The following is a 15,353-nucleotide window of genomic DNA, read 5'->3' as shown; positions in this document are numbered from 1 at the left end:
AGGTAATTTCATTTGTGGAAAAGCTTTATAATTGAAAATGACAGTGGGCTCTAGCTGGGTTCTGCTCTAGAACTATTCAGCTCCATTGCTCTTCTGGACTTAGACAATTAAGTGCATATGTAGGCATTATATTTCTGCTTGCAATGTAACCGTTCTGAGAAATTTCAACCATCTATTCTAAAACATGTATCTCAAGATCAGGCCAGCATTGTTCCCTGTGCTCTTCAAACAGTTGGTCTTGGGCAACTTCTTCAGTGTGGATTTTTCTTCCTCCATTCTCACACTGGTTTTTCACTAATACCAAATTACCTTGCTGCTGCAGTTATTTTGACAAGTTCACAAAGTTTATACCTTTTAGTTTAAAACCTGCTTCATTTTTTTTTCCATAGGACCAATTTTTGTTCATCATTAACCACGAGCGATCTGTTCTGTGTGGGCGTATTCTCAGACTCCTGCACACTTCTTAGTCACATGGCCAATGCTTCCCCTGACCTGTGCACACAGTTCCGTACATGGTGACTGGCTTTGGCACATAGACTGCGGCATGGACTTCCAGTTCCGGAAGTTGCTGCCACACACAGATCTTGAAGGGCCGTGCAACCGAAAAGAAAATCGGAGGGAGTGCTGAACATGACCCATATTGCCTGCTTGATCCCATGGGCTGACTTACACCAGGATTGCATCATGCATCTTTGAGATGAAAAATTAAGCCTAAACTCTATTGAGAATATAGCACTTTTTTTAGCAAAAAAGGCAAGTTGACCTAAGTAGAAAATATATACCTAAACATAATTTTTGGTGTCAAAAATATAGGATTGTCTCACATGTCAGATCGATTTTGCATTTTATTCAGAAGAACTCTGATGCTTTTAGGCGTTGATTACATATCTAATCACCTACAGGGGCCAAAATTTTACAAGAGGCTGAATAGCCTCTTTCCGCACTGTAGGGATTCTATGAGCACATGTATTTCCACTCATACTGGTTTCTCCTCCACTTACCATGCACCTATTCAGTGGGCCAAACATGGTGCCAGAATGACTTGGTCCAAAATGTTAATACATTTCTTCAAGATATTAAAACGGTGACAGAAAGCCAAAACATCCACTATTACTAATACTACTTAATTGAGAAGACTTTGCTTCTACTCACCTTCGAGCAAAGGAAAAATGAGCTGAGGCACTAGGAGAGAAATTTCTCGGGCTGTCTTGAGGGCTGTTTCCTGCTAAAAAGATGAATATCTTTGATCAGTGTATATAGCCTTGAGAAATGATATTAAAACAGGAATTGCTTCACAGTGTAAATTTAATAAAGCACTTTTAAGCCAACGTTTTATTCTTGGACTCAAGGAAGTATGGGTTTTTAAAAGGTTTCATTCGAAAACAATACATATACATATTTTACTATGCTACTGTCCAGTTTTATCACTATACGTAGAAGAAATGATAAGCATTTTGGTGTTGTTAGTTTGGTTGTATGCATTATTGAATGGTGGTGGGAGTGACTTGCCAAGAAGACTTGGAAACAATCCCTGAGGTTCATTTGGATTAGGCTGTTTTCTTATCTTTTCCAAATTATTCTTTCTCTTCACCTTCTGTGAAAACATTGATATGTTTCCTACATTAAATACAAGCATGTTGCAAGCTATCCTTAATGGACCCCTTCAACTGCATTGAAGGCTGATATGTGCCAACCTTGTGAAGTGGAAGCTCTGAGGCTCAGAAAGACAGCTGCCGGGAAGTACTATCTCGGGGATAGATATGTGAAAACGCACTTATCCAGAAATTGTTGTCGACCTTGATTAGTTTACATCAAGGTAAGTCATTGTTGCTCAAGCTTCACATCTCCAACTGTGTAACTGCTATCCAATGGGAATATTTTCAGTACTCACACTTAAGTAGGAAGATAACTGTAATGTACTCCCCATCATTTTGGTGAGCTGCACCAGCCAGGTAGGTCCACAGTAATCTCAGGTACTCTCTCAGTAATCTGTTAATGACTAATAGACCCGACCTGATTCGCTGAATGGTGGAGCAGTCAATTATTAGATTTGCTCCACTACATTCAGAATCCTACCTGTAAAACAACAATCCCTATGTCAGATACAACAAAATACATTAAGGTCAAAATAACCTATCAAAACTGAGCCAATTAAGACAAAGCTGTGTTCTGAAATCTAAAGCTATTTTCACTTTGAAGTGATTTAGCACATGTCCTGTGACGAGCTTAGCCATAAAATGTAACCATGGGTCTATTCCATTAATGGATCTCTTTCATTAATGAACCAGTTCCAGTCTATTAGTCAATAACAGAGATTACTGACAGAGAGTTCCTGAGATTACTGCAGACCTATCTGGCTGGGTGTCAAATTAATGATGTAGCTGAAAAGGATCCTTTCATTTCCTCTATGTCCTCTTTTGCGATTGTAACTCTAAGAAAACAAGTTTAGGGCTATTGGGAAAGGAATGAGGACTGGGATTTCATGGGTACAGTAGGTTGAACAGTCTCCTTGAGGGCATTTAGCCAATCACATGTAACATAGAGAAATACAGGTTAGAGACAATATGGTGTAATAAGGTCATCTTCCATTCACCACAGTTAAATAGAAAATAAGATTAATATCTCACTGGCTTAAACATTACAGATAAATAGTTATAGTTTAGTGATTGAAAAATAACCTCAATCTTACAACCTGTGCTAAATGTGCAGATTTAAAGGTTTCATTGACATTTAACCAACAATGTATATTTGTCTTCACGTACAACTACTTTTTGCCACTATGTACATTGTTGTGTGTTTATGCAGGTATAAAGGGAAGGTAAAGTCACCAGAGGACTACAAGACTGCTCTCTCATTAGAAAGAGACACTTAAGCTCAATGGTGATTATCAAGAATATCAGTTAATGTGTGAAGTTTTGTTGCCAAAGTATACAATTTCCTCCAGGTTCTAGATCTGAAGGATGTATTTAAAAAGCCATTTGCATTTCAAAAGTTGCTTTAATGTAAGAAAACATTGCAAGGTGATTCACTGAAATACAACGTGACAAGAATTGACACGGAACCAAAGGATGACCTGAGGAGGAGAGATGAATGCAGTGTAAGATGCAGATTTTAAGAAAATTGTCAAAGGAGAGGGAGAGCTCATGGTGTTTCAGCAGGCAAGGTAGGGAATGCCTGAGCACTGGCATTCAGTTGGTTGAAGATATGGGCGAGACCATGGAGGCATTTGTTTATGAGTATGAACTTTCTAAATAAAGCTGAGGCAGATAGAAGTCAATGTATGCCAGTAATCACAGGAAAGCTCGGCGAACAGTACAAGTTAAGATAAGGACGATCGTAGATGGGAGATGGGTAAGGAAAGGGTTTCAGCAGCAGACAAGATAATACAGGAGTGGGGATGGGCAATGTTATGTAGATGGAAGTAGGCAGTCTGTTTGATGAAAAACATGAGACAATGAAAACTCAGCTTGGGATCAAAAAAAAGCAAGGTTACAAAAATTCTGGTTGTATGAGAACAGACCATACAGTCCATTGAGCATACTCTGCCACATTCAGTTAGTTCAAGATTAATATGAGTATGATCTCTATGCATCCCCATAGCCCTTGATAGCCTTGCCTAACAAGAACCAATCAAACTCAGTCTTGAAGGTTCCAAATGTCCCGGTATCATCACTGGAAGAGAGAATTCCAGATTTCTCCTATACCTTGTACCAAAAATTATTTCCTGATTCCCCTCTTAAGTAGCTTAGCTCTATTTTTAATTTGAAGAAAATAAGTGTCGGGGCTTCCGGGAAAGGAAAGAAGATTGGGATATCATGGGTACAGTGGGTTGAAGGGTCCCCTTCCATATGATTTTATGTGCTGTCACTTCTGAATCGCCAGAGGAAATTATTTTCTGTATCTATAGAATCTAAATTATTTAAGATTTGCAGTGCTCCAAAAGCTAGTGTTTCCAAATAAATCTGTTGGGTATATCTGATGGGTATATGAATAGGAAGAGTTTGGAGGGATATTGGCCGGGTGCTGGCAAGTGGAAATAGATTTGGTTGGGATATCTGGTCGGCATGGATGGGTTGGACCGAAGGGTCTGTTTCCACGCTGTACATTTCTATGACTCTATGTTGGACTACAACCTGGTGTTGTGTGATTTTTAAAGTATTTAACATTTCCAGATTCTTGATCAAGTATTCAACCTTCCATGCTGAAGAGAACACAAGCCAAATTTGTTGAAATCATCCTCACAATTTAAACCTCACTAAGGCTCTGTATCATTTCAGTGAATCTGCAATGAAGTCTCTCCAAACAACAGAACCTTTCAGAGGGGGAGTGGATCCAGTGACGAGTGAATGGAATAATAATTACAGTGAAAGCAAATTGTCGGTTTGGTGTGTATGTATCTTCCATTGTGAGGTATTTGAGGGCTAACCTAAGTACTATAACAAGCAAAGATGAAAACAGCAATTACCTCAGAGATCGATAAACACGCTGAGCAACTGCTGTTTTTGTTGGCAATAGTTATGCAATTAAACTGACTTTTATTGCTGCATCAAGTCTAATTAAAAGATGAGACGCTGCTTGTAAGGAAAATATTTTGCTTTTCCTGAATTTTGTTTGCTCTGTTATGTTTGTAGTCGAAGACAAGGCTGTATGTGTAGAAATAAAGTTGGTAACAAACCAATAAAATTACCATTTTCTGTACATTTAACAGTCCTAGTATCCCTTCATTAACAATTTCTCTTGTAACGTTTGAAAGCATCCATATGGAATGTTTTTTTGCATTTGATCAATTTCTAATAATCAAGGTGAGCACTTGCGATATGAGATTATTTTCTACAATGACTCCTCCCCTAAACATTTTGACCTTTTTGTCACCATCTGATGCTTTTCAAATAGTCTGAAACCTTCTATAATCTGTTCAATCTGTTCCAATCAAATTAATCCTGAAAGGTTTCATGTACATTTTAAACATGAAAATAAGAGAGTTGTTACATGTGACCATCAGATGCTGTGCAGTGAGGAGGGAATTAAAGCTTAGCGTGATTCACAAAGCACATTATAAAGAGTTAAAATATACACAGAGCCAGGAAAGTAAACTTCTCTCAATGGACCCAACTCAGCAATATTTCTCTGCTTTATTTAGAATGCATACATATGCTGATTGTACATCTTTGGAAAACGTTTCTATGTAGGCAAGAACCGAGGGTTAGCATATTTCAAATGGATGAGGGATGGTCATGTTATACAGGTCAAGGATAAGAAGAGTGTGATGGAAACATCAAGGATTGAATTTATCATGAAGCCGGGTCTACAAACCTGAGGGATATACTGGACTTTCACTATAGAATCACAGAATCTCTACAGTGTGGAAGCAGGCCATTCAGCCCAGTGAAGCCATACTGACCCTCTGAAGAGCCTCCCATCCAGACCCACACCCCTACCCTATCCCTGTAACCCTGCATTTACCTGAACACTATGGGCAATTTAGCACGGCCAATCCACCTAACCTGTGCATCTTTGGACTGTGGGAGAAAACCAGAGCACCCAGAGAAAACCCACACAGTGCAGCATGAGCATACAAACTCCACACAGACAGACTCCCAAGGCGAAAATTGAACCTGGGATCCCTGGCACTGTGAGGCAGCAGCAATAAATACTGAGCCACCGTGCCGAAGAAAATGTATTTCTGTTGGCTGATCCAGTAGTTGTTGTCTTAGTGCCTTGGTGGCATAGTATCCCTGGGCTGCCTATCTGCTGCATTGAGGATTTCTACCACTTAAGCATAAGTAGCCACAAATCTATGAAGCAAATAAACCAGAAGCGAAGATTATCTTCAAAATCCTTTTTGTCAATCATATGTCAATTTTTTTTGCTATAAAACAGTCTGTTAAATCTGCGTTTGGTTAAAAAAGAGTTGATGGAAGTTTGTTGAAGATTATCTTTGACAATGAGAGGAATTTTTGCTTTGAAACACCATATTTACTTTTGTAATTTAAGTCCTCAATGTTCAGTCAAGCAAGCACAAAACTTAAAAAAATAGTATGGGGTACTTGCAACAAATCAACCTTTTGAGCCATATAATTTGATAATTAATTGAAAGACTTTCACAAACTCAGAAAATCTGCGGTACCTTCCTCAGCGTACACCAACATTACAATTTCTGACTAATGCTGGCACCATAATTCTCTAAACTAAAGGCCAACTCTAACCCTATCCCAATCCTGGCCATCCCAACAGATCTTTTTACTCCAAGTAAAGCATTTGGCTTCAATGTAAAGGAAGCTTCAAATTTGGCATGACAGCCTTTGAAGGTATGGAAACCACATAAATCTAAATTTGGAGATGCCGGTGTTGGACTGGGGTGTACAAAGTTAAAAATCACACAACACCAGGTTATAGTCCAACAGGTTTAATTGGAAGCACTAGCTTTCGGAGCGACGCTCCTTCATCAGGTGATTGTGGAGGGCTCGATTGTAACACAGAATTTACAGCAAAAATTTGCAGCGTGATGTAACTGAAATTATACATTGAAGAATTGATTGTAGACCTGTCTGGAGCTTTACATGAAGATATTCAACACAGAGAGGGGTTTTGGAGAGGGCTGGGGAAGTACTCTGGAGGGCTCCCTTTGTCCCCCCCTTCCCCTGGGACTGTCGCTGAGCTCTCACTTCCAGGCATCTAAAATGGTTTCCAGTAAAGGGGGACAGGGCTGGGGGGGTTTGTCAGACGGTGTTTCCAGTTAGCCTCCAATCAGCATACTTCATAGATTGCTCATGAGCCTAAGTGGCACCCACCTCACGAGTGCAGTTGGTTCCTGCCAGTCCTAAACATACCTCAGTAAAAAAAAATGAGTAATGCTGGAATTGGAGTCAGAAAACCAGCACACCCAGTTGGCACTGGTAACTCTGAATCCTCGGAGAAAGTGAGGACTGTAGATGCTGGAGATCAGAGTCAAGAGTGTGGTGCTGGAAAAGCACAGCAGGTCAGGCAGCATCCAAGGAGCAGGAGAATCGATGTTTCGGGCATAAGCCCTTCATCGAGAATGGGTTTATTCCCACTTATCTCTGGGACCGGTCAGCCTCTGTTCATACCCTTGAAACAACCAAAAACATCTGAGAAAATGAAATCAAAAAAAGGCAAACCAAATGAAACATGAAATTGTGCCACACAGGAAAAGTCCACTTTCACACCTGATCTTTACAGTCACAGGTATGACTGCATACAGCAATTGATTTGAATGCTAATGTGGTAGTAGTAATCATTGCATTTTGCTGTTACAGGAAAGTTGAATAACAGAGTGAAAAAAGTGAACTGAAAGACACATTAAAAATATTTAGGATCTGGTCTGATTCAATATGTGGATGTACCTACTCTTGGGAAATAAGGCAGGGCAGGTGACCGAGGTGTCAGTGGGTCGGCACTTTGGGGCTAGCGACCATAATTCTATTAGTTTTAAAATAATGATGGAAAAAGATAGACCAGATCTAAAAGTTGAAGTTCTAAATTGGAGAAAGCCAATTTTGAAGGTATTAGGCAAGAATGACATAGGAAGGGAAGGTTGAGGTTAGATAGGGAGATTACACAGAGTTAGGCAGGAATTTAAAAAGGAAGACCTTGAGAGTAGTGATATCGAGATTACTCCCAGTGCTGCAAGCTAGTGAGGGCAGGAACAGCAGGATAGAGCAGATGAATACATGGCTGAGGAGCTGGTTTATGGGAGAGGGATTCACATTTTTGGATCACTGGAATCTCTTTTGGGGCAGAAGTGACCTGTACAAGGAGGACTGATTGCACCTAAATTGGAAAGGGACTAATGTACGAGCATGGAGATTTGCGATAGCTGACCAGTAAAGTGCGTGTGTGTGTGGGGGAGGGAGAAGGTGGGACCCAGGGAGATAGTGAGGAAAGAGATCAATCTGAGACTAGTACAGTTGAAAACAGAAGTGAGTCAAACAGTCAGGGCAGGCAAGGACAAAGCAGAAAACAATGTAGGATTGATAAATTAAACTGCATTTATTTCAATGCAAGGGGCCTAACAGGGAAAGCATATGAACTCAGAGCATGGTTAGGAACATGGGATTGGGATATCATAGCAATTGCAGAAATGTGGCTCAGGAATGGACAGGACTGGCAGCTTAATGTTCCAGGATACAAATGCTACAGGAAGGATAGAAAGGGAGGCAAGAGAGGAGGGGAAGTGACATTTTTGATAAGGGATAGCATTACAATAGTACTGAGGGAGGATATTCCTGAAAATACATCCAGGGAAGTTATTTAGGTGGAACTGAGAAATAAGAAAGGGATGATCACCTTATTGGGATTGTATTATACACCCCCTAATAGTCAGAGGGAAATTGAGAAGCACATTTGTAAGGAGATCTCAGTTTCTGTAAGAATAATAGGGTAGTTATGGTAGGGGATTTCAACTTTCCAAACATAGACTGGGATTGCCATAGTGTTAAGGGTTTAGATGGAGAGGAATTTGTTAAGCGTGTACAAAATATGTTTTTGATTCAGTATGTGGATGTATTTACTAGAGAAGGTGCAAAACTTGACCTACTCTTGGGAAATAAGGCAGGGCAGGTGACTGATGTATCAGTGGGGGAGTAGGGAAATAGATTGTGACATCTTGAAAAATGTCTATTTTACAGAGGAGGAAGTGCTGGATGTCTTGAAGTGCATAAAAGTGGATAAATCCCCAGGACCTGATCAGGTGTACCCTAGAACTCTGTGGGAAGTTAGGGAAGTGATTGCTGGGACTCTTACTGAGATATTTGTATCATCGATAGTCACAGGTGAGATGTCGGAAGACTGGAGATTGGCTAACGTGGTGCCACTGTTTAAGAAGGGTGGTAAGGACAAGCCAGGGAACTGTAGGCCAGTGAACCTGACGTCGGTGGTGGACAAGTTGTTGGAGAGAATCCTGAGGGACAGGATGCACATGTATTTAGTAAAGCAAGGACTGATTAGGGATAGTCAATATGGCTTTGTGCGTGGGAAATCATTGTCTCACAAACTTGATTGAGTTTTTTGAAGAAGTAACAAGGAGGATTGATGAGGGCAGAGTGGTAGACGTAATCCTTTAGATAAATGCAAGGTGCTGCATTTTGGGAAAGCAAATCTTAGCAGGACTTTTACACTTAATGGTAAGGTTCTAGGGAGTGTTGCTGAACAAAGAGATCTTGGAATGCAGGTTCATAGCTCCTTGAAAGGGGAGTCGCAGGTAGATAGGATAGTAAGGCGGCGTTTGGCATGCTTTTCTTTATTGGTTAGAGTATTGAGTACAGGAGTTGGGAGATCATGTGCGGCTGTACAGGACATTGGTTAGGCCACTTTTGGAATATTGTGTGCAATTCTGGTCTCCTTCCTATCGGAAGGATGTTGTGAAACTTGAAAGGGTCCAGAAAAGATTTACAACGATGTTGTCAGGGTTGGAGGATTTGAGCTTTAGGGAGAAGCTAAACAGGTTGGGGCTGTTTTCCCTAGAGTGTTGGAGGCTGAGGGGTGACCTTACAGAAGCTTATAAAATCATGAGGGGTATGGATAGGATAAATAGACAAAGTCTTTTCCCTAGGGTGGGAGAGTCCAGCACTAGAGGGCATAGGTTTAGGGTGAGTGGGGAAAGATATAAAAGAGGCACCTTTTTCACGCAGAGGGTGGTGCATGTATGGAATGAGCTGCCAGAGGATATGGTGGAGGCTGGTACAATTCCAACATTTAAAAGGCATTTGGATGGGTATATGAATAGGAAGGGTTTGGAGGGATATGGGCTGGGTGCTGGCAGGTGGGACTAGATTGGGTTGGGATATCTGGTGGCATGGACGGGTTGGACTGAAGGGTCTGTTTCCATACTGTACATCTCTATGACTATGAGTCTATGTCAAATTCATGGGCTTACGTGAATTCCCCAAGCACTATATATAATATATCTCAAAGACATTATCCTTACATCAATATCCTAAGATTAATTTTAATCATAAACATAAACAGACCAGCCATATAAACACCTGGCCATCAGAGCAGGTAGGAATTTGGCAATTCTACAGCCAGTAACTTGACTGCTGTTGCTCCAAAACCTGTTTACCAGAAGGCATTGGTCAGGTATGTCATAGAAGACTCATGTAGTATTGTCAATGTTCGACAACACTCAAGAGCTGAACACCATTACTAGTCAAAGCAATCAGTTTGATCAGTGTCCTATCCACCACCACATTAATTCCCTTCACCACCATTACAATTTTTAAAAAATTCATTCGTGAGACTTGGGCATTACTGGCTGGCCAGCATTAATCACCCATCCCTGTTTGCCCTTGAGAAGGTAGTGGTGAACTGCCTTTGTGAATCGCTGCAGTCCACTGGCTGCAGGTTGACCATCTACATGATGCACTGCAGCAACTTTCCAAGGCTCCTTTACCAGCATCTTCCAAACCCTGACTTCTACTTCCTAGTAGGATGAGGGTAACAGGTGCAAGGGAACACCGTCACTTGCAAGTTCCCCTCCATCGCACATACAACTGTGACTTGGAGATATATCACCATTCCTTCACGGTTGCTCGGCCAATTAAGGTGGAAGTCCCTTCCTAAAAGCTCTATGGGTACATCTACCACAGATAGAAGGGAGCTGTCTAAAAAGACAGTCACTACAATTTATCAATAAAAACTAGAAATGGACAAAAATGCAGTGACTCCCAAATCTGAAAAATGAATTTTAAAAAACCTTTTTCATTGGTCAAAGCTGATTAGCCAATTCAGTTTGCAAACACTATCTGTGCTTGTGAAATTAGTGCATGCACGATTGTGAATCAAGATTCCATAGCTTGGCCTCGTCTAAGAGTGGGGAAGGTAAAATATGCTGTCAACACAAGTGAGGATAGAGTTGACTAACAAGATGAAGGATTGCAGTAGATTTCAGGAGGACATAAACAGTTAAGTAGAATGAATAGATTGGGGTAGAGCCAACCTTATTAAAAATCACAAGGTAAATGTGTTTTAGTAGGAAATACAAGAAAGCTAGCACAGATATAAAATTGTTTGGAAATGCAAATACAGTTAAATAACATGACCAAGACCATTTTTCAAAGGGGCTGTTAAGTACAAATTAGCAGCAGTAAATCTGTAGGGGGTTACACTTTAAAAGCAACTTAACATGGGATTTTTCACGTCTGCTAGAAGACATGGTTTCAGGTGAGGTAGGGGTGTGTATATATTTTGATGCACAAGTCTTCAAAAGCTCTGGCATAAACGACTTCAGGCATGGTCTCCTAAACCTCTCATTGAACCAGGGTCTGTCACCTGGCTTGATGTAAATGGCAGAATACAAAAAGGACATAGAGATCTTTGAGAAAGTTTAAGAAGGACTACTTGAGGCATCCCTGTTTGGAAGCCCTCAATTATTATGTGAAAAACCACACAACACCAGGTTATAGTTCAACAGGTTTATGTGTAAGTACCAGCTTTTGGAGCACTGCTCCTTCATCAGCTAGCTCTGGAGCAGGATCATAAGACAGAATTTATCGCAAAAGATCACAGTGTCATGCATGCAACTGATACAATATCTGAACAAACCTATAATGCTGTTAAGTGTTTCATCTTTTAGAATGGGTTTCAGATTTGCGTTCATTAATATGTAAATCCAAGAACTTCTTTCAAATCACATTCTCGAGATAACAAGGCTTTATTAAAAAAAAGGTGACATCTCAGCTCAGGCAATGCATTAAAAGTGTGAGGTTAGAGTCTGTCTGTATCTCAATCTTGAGTCAGACTAGTTCTATTTCCAAAGTAGGAATTTATAAAATGTTACATGGATTGACTACCTGCAGGTTGTGTGCTTTTTGCACAAAATAGAATGCATTTACAATTACAATTCTGCGAATGCACGTTCACCCGATAGACTTGTGTGTGTGTGTGCAGGGAGGGAGGGAGAAAGAGACAGAGAGACAGAGTCATTCTATTCTGCACACATTTTGAGGCTATTTCACCAAAGTATCCAAAAGGATAGGGTATAATTTGTGTTTGTGTCTGAGCAGGAAGGAGAGTTGTGGAAGCAAACAGCAATCAGGTGGTAGTGAGTGGGGTCAGTGACCACAGGGAGCAGGTCAGAGAGTGGGCAAGAAGTGGCAAATAGGAAGGTATTGTCAAGCAGGCCACAGTAAAGATAATCATGGACCCCTCGTGTACTGAATACTGCTGGTTTAAATGCTCTTCACACAAAACCATCCTGCAGAGTTTCAAAGTACATTCTTTCTTCAAGTGCAATCCAATTCTCCCTGCATTAACCTGATGTCAGATTAAAGAGGCCCTGACCCAAAACAATGCCAAAGGAAAGCTCGAATGCTCCAGGTGTACACTGGCCCCATTACATCCATGAAACTGAAGTGAGCAACTCAAAACAGGGTCTTTACTGCATGGAAATCGGAAAACTAAAAAGGAATTACAGCTGCTAAGAGGGAATGGGGAGAAAATTAGGAAAAACATTATTTAAAAAAGATTAAAATGTAAACAGGGATTCAGGAGGGATGTTCCAGAGATGAGGGGTTACAGATAAGAAAGAGCTGAGGTCAGGACTTTTCTCAGTTGGGCAGTAAAGGTTTAACTTGACTTGAATACAAGATTGAGCAGATTTGTGATAACATGAACAGAAATGGATGATTTTCAGTGGACACAATTTCTACTCTATTTGGTTAGCCACATTCCTCAGATTTATGTTGCAAAATGATCCCTACAGCAATTACAAATACCAGTAGAGATATACGCAAGCAAAAACAAGGCTCAATGATTTTACTGCTGTGTGTAATTTGCACAATGTTCAGATCAATGGTGCAGTCCTGTACAGAGACAGGTACTTGCACTTCAGCTCATATCGAGCATCCATTAATAAACATGGAAATGGATATTTAAGCATAAGATTCTTCCAGATAATTTTCCGTCCATATGGAAAGCCTTCATTTCATGCCAAAACTCCACTGATAGTGAATTTCACTGGCTGTTATGTAGCTTATTTGCAGAATGGGTTAGCACTGCAGTAATTAGCTTGGATGTCCCCGCTGTGATTGAGTAGCCTGGTGTGCCAGTCATGCATTTAGCAGGTAATGAACTATGTCACCTCAAGGGAGACATATTATAGAAAATATTTAATTGGCAGTTCTAATTTTTTAAAAACTTAAACAATCTTTGAGATTTCAAACTAGATTTCCACCTTAAAGTCGGAGTGTTACCTTTCAATACCATGAAGGAGCTTTGATAAATTGCAAACAATGGCCATTTTATTTCAGTGCAGTTGTAAACACCAGACTTCCTATCAGTGATGATATTTGATTCGGAGATTTCTGACAATCCATTGTCTTAAAAATACTATTTCACAACCATTTTAAAGAGTTTCTAATTCATAATGACAGACAGAGTGCGTCCTCAAAAACCTTACTAATTAAAAAGAAGCGTCTCTGACGAATATAGAAGCTGAATTGTCAAGTACAGATCAACTACATGTTTTGCAAGAGTCAAGCAAGCACCTTACTGTGCTATAATATATCGCCAGTTTCAGCACAACTATCTCTCTTTCACTCTCTCTCATTAAGATAACCATTAATGAAACATATGCATCCTGTGATGGGAATTATGAATCCACCTGAGTACTGATGAAAAACTATTAGGAAAAGACAAATTTTTAAATGCAAAATATATATTACTTTCAAATTGATCTGTGCACTCAGGAGATTTAATGTATCCCAATATCATTAACTGGTGCCTGCAATGTTGCTCCTACTTATAAAGCAGTAGATGCAACAACATTCATTAGTCAATGTCAAATGCACCAGTTAGCCACAGTGTCGAATTGTTGTTGCATTTCATTAGGGACTTTACACTGAAAAGCCCTTACATAAAATATATTTTACAATTATTTTTGAGACCACTTAAATATAAAAAAAATGGAAGAGTGAGTCAGGTAAATTGTTTATGCCAGAATTCCTAGATCCATCAACAAACCAAATACTCCTCTGTTAGCTTTCCATTCTACTCCCACGCTGACATATCAGCAGCATAGTTCAGGCGCAACTACTACCGACTATCTCGAACACAAGTACATTGCTCCTTAAATGAAGAGACCAAAGTGTACAGAGTATTCTAGTTCAGGTCTTCCTGATGTCCTGTACTTTTGTTACAGGACTTCCCTGCTTTTATACTCTACCACCTCTTGCACTAAAGGTTAATGTTCCATGTGCCTTCTTGATTGCTCACATGTTAACTGGCTGTTTCCGCTAAGGGGGTGTATGGGTTAAGGTGATGGTGGTGAAAAGAAAGGAGAACTGTAAACATCATCCAACTTGTTCCCAACTGAATGTGTTATTGCAGAAAGAACCCCCCGAATGGATATACTGCACATTTCGTGAAAATGTAGAATATGGACAAAATTTGAGTTTCAGAAATGCAGAGCTTCAGAATTCAATTATTAATCTCTCATTATCATAATGTTTATTACAGTGCAACATTCATAATGTTTCAGGAATTCCTTTTTTTTAAAACCGTAGATCACAACTTTTAAAGGCAGTCAACTCCTTAAAGAGTTATTGGAATGTTGAACATTTCCTTGCATTTTGAATAAAATTGACTAGTTTGAATCTTTCATTGAAAGAATGAAGACAGTTTAACTTAAGTTGAGTTTCTTGATCTGAAAGTGGCGATGATATTACAAATAAGAAAATAAAGTTTCCTGCCTCCATAATCATAATGCGCCCTTGATTTATAGGTCTGTCTGCCTAGAAGTTTTCTGAGCTGCAAAAGAGGTACTGATATGGAAATTATCCACACATGCAGAAGGAAGTTTGAGAACCTTAGTCCCTTTTTCAACAGTAAAATTGGTTTGATTATTCTGATCCTTTGTATACTGGAGGAGAAGAGCATATTTACAGAGATGGTAATACTCTGGGCAACATTAGAATTTATGGTTGTCTGTTACATAGAACCAAAAGTGCCTGAAGTTCCAATGTCATAAATTATCCAGATTAAGCAAGGGAAATGGAAGGGAATTTAAATATTTGCTGTACATTTTGTTAAAAGTCTGCTCCACCATTCAACATAATCAAGGCCGATCATTGAGCTCAATATCGTAATGCTGTCCTACCCACATATCCTTTGATCCCTTTGGCTACAAGAGCCATAGCAATCTCCTTCTTGAAAACACAATGTTTTGGTCTTGATCACTTTCTGTGGTAGTATATTCCACAGGCTCACCACACTCTGGGTGAAGAAATTTCTCCTCAACTCAGCCTTAAAAGGATTATCCCTCATCCTTAAACTCTGAACCCTGGATTCTGGACTCACCCACCATTGGGAATCTAAATGAAAGATACAGCTGTGTT

At 39.9% G+C, this 15,353-nt stretch overlaps 1 protein-coding gene across 13 annotated transcripts in view; it reads right to left on the bottom strand.

Annotated features, from left to right (window-relative positions):
• The window catches only part of LOC122558001 (microtubule-associated serine/threonine-protein kinase 4-like), a 485,329-nt gene that overhangs the window by 104,151 nt on the left and 365,825 nt on the right, over positions 1-15,353 (bottom strand). For 8 of the 13 annotated variants that reach the window (XM_043706318.1, XM_043706336.1, XM_043706350.1 and 5 more), the window contains one exon: positions 1,153-1,225. In XM_043706318.1, the coding sequence (XP_043562253.1) occupies positions 1,153-1,225 (73 nt within the window). The remainder of the gene's footprint in view (positions 1-1,152; positions 1,226-15,353) is intronic. The other 5 variants (XM_043706326.1, XM_043706345.1, XM_043706358.1 and 2 more) reach the window with 1 other exon arrangement.

This window comes from Chiloscyllium plagiosum, chromosome 2 (assembly GCF_004010195.1).
Source record: "Chiloscyllium plagiosum isolate BGI_BamShark_2017 chromosome 2, ASM401019v2, whole genome shotgun sequence".
Lineage (NCBI taxonomy): Eukaryota > Metazoa > Chordata > Chondrichthyes > Orectolobiformes > Hemiscylliidae > Chiloscyllium > Chiloscyllium plagiosum.
This window is presented reverse-complemented; position numbering and strand designations above follow the sequence as displayed.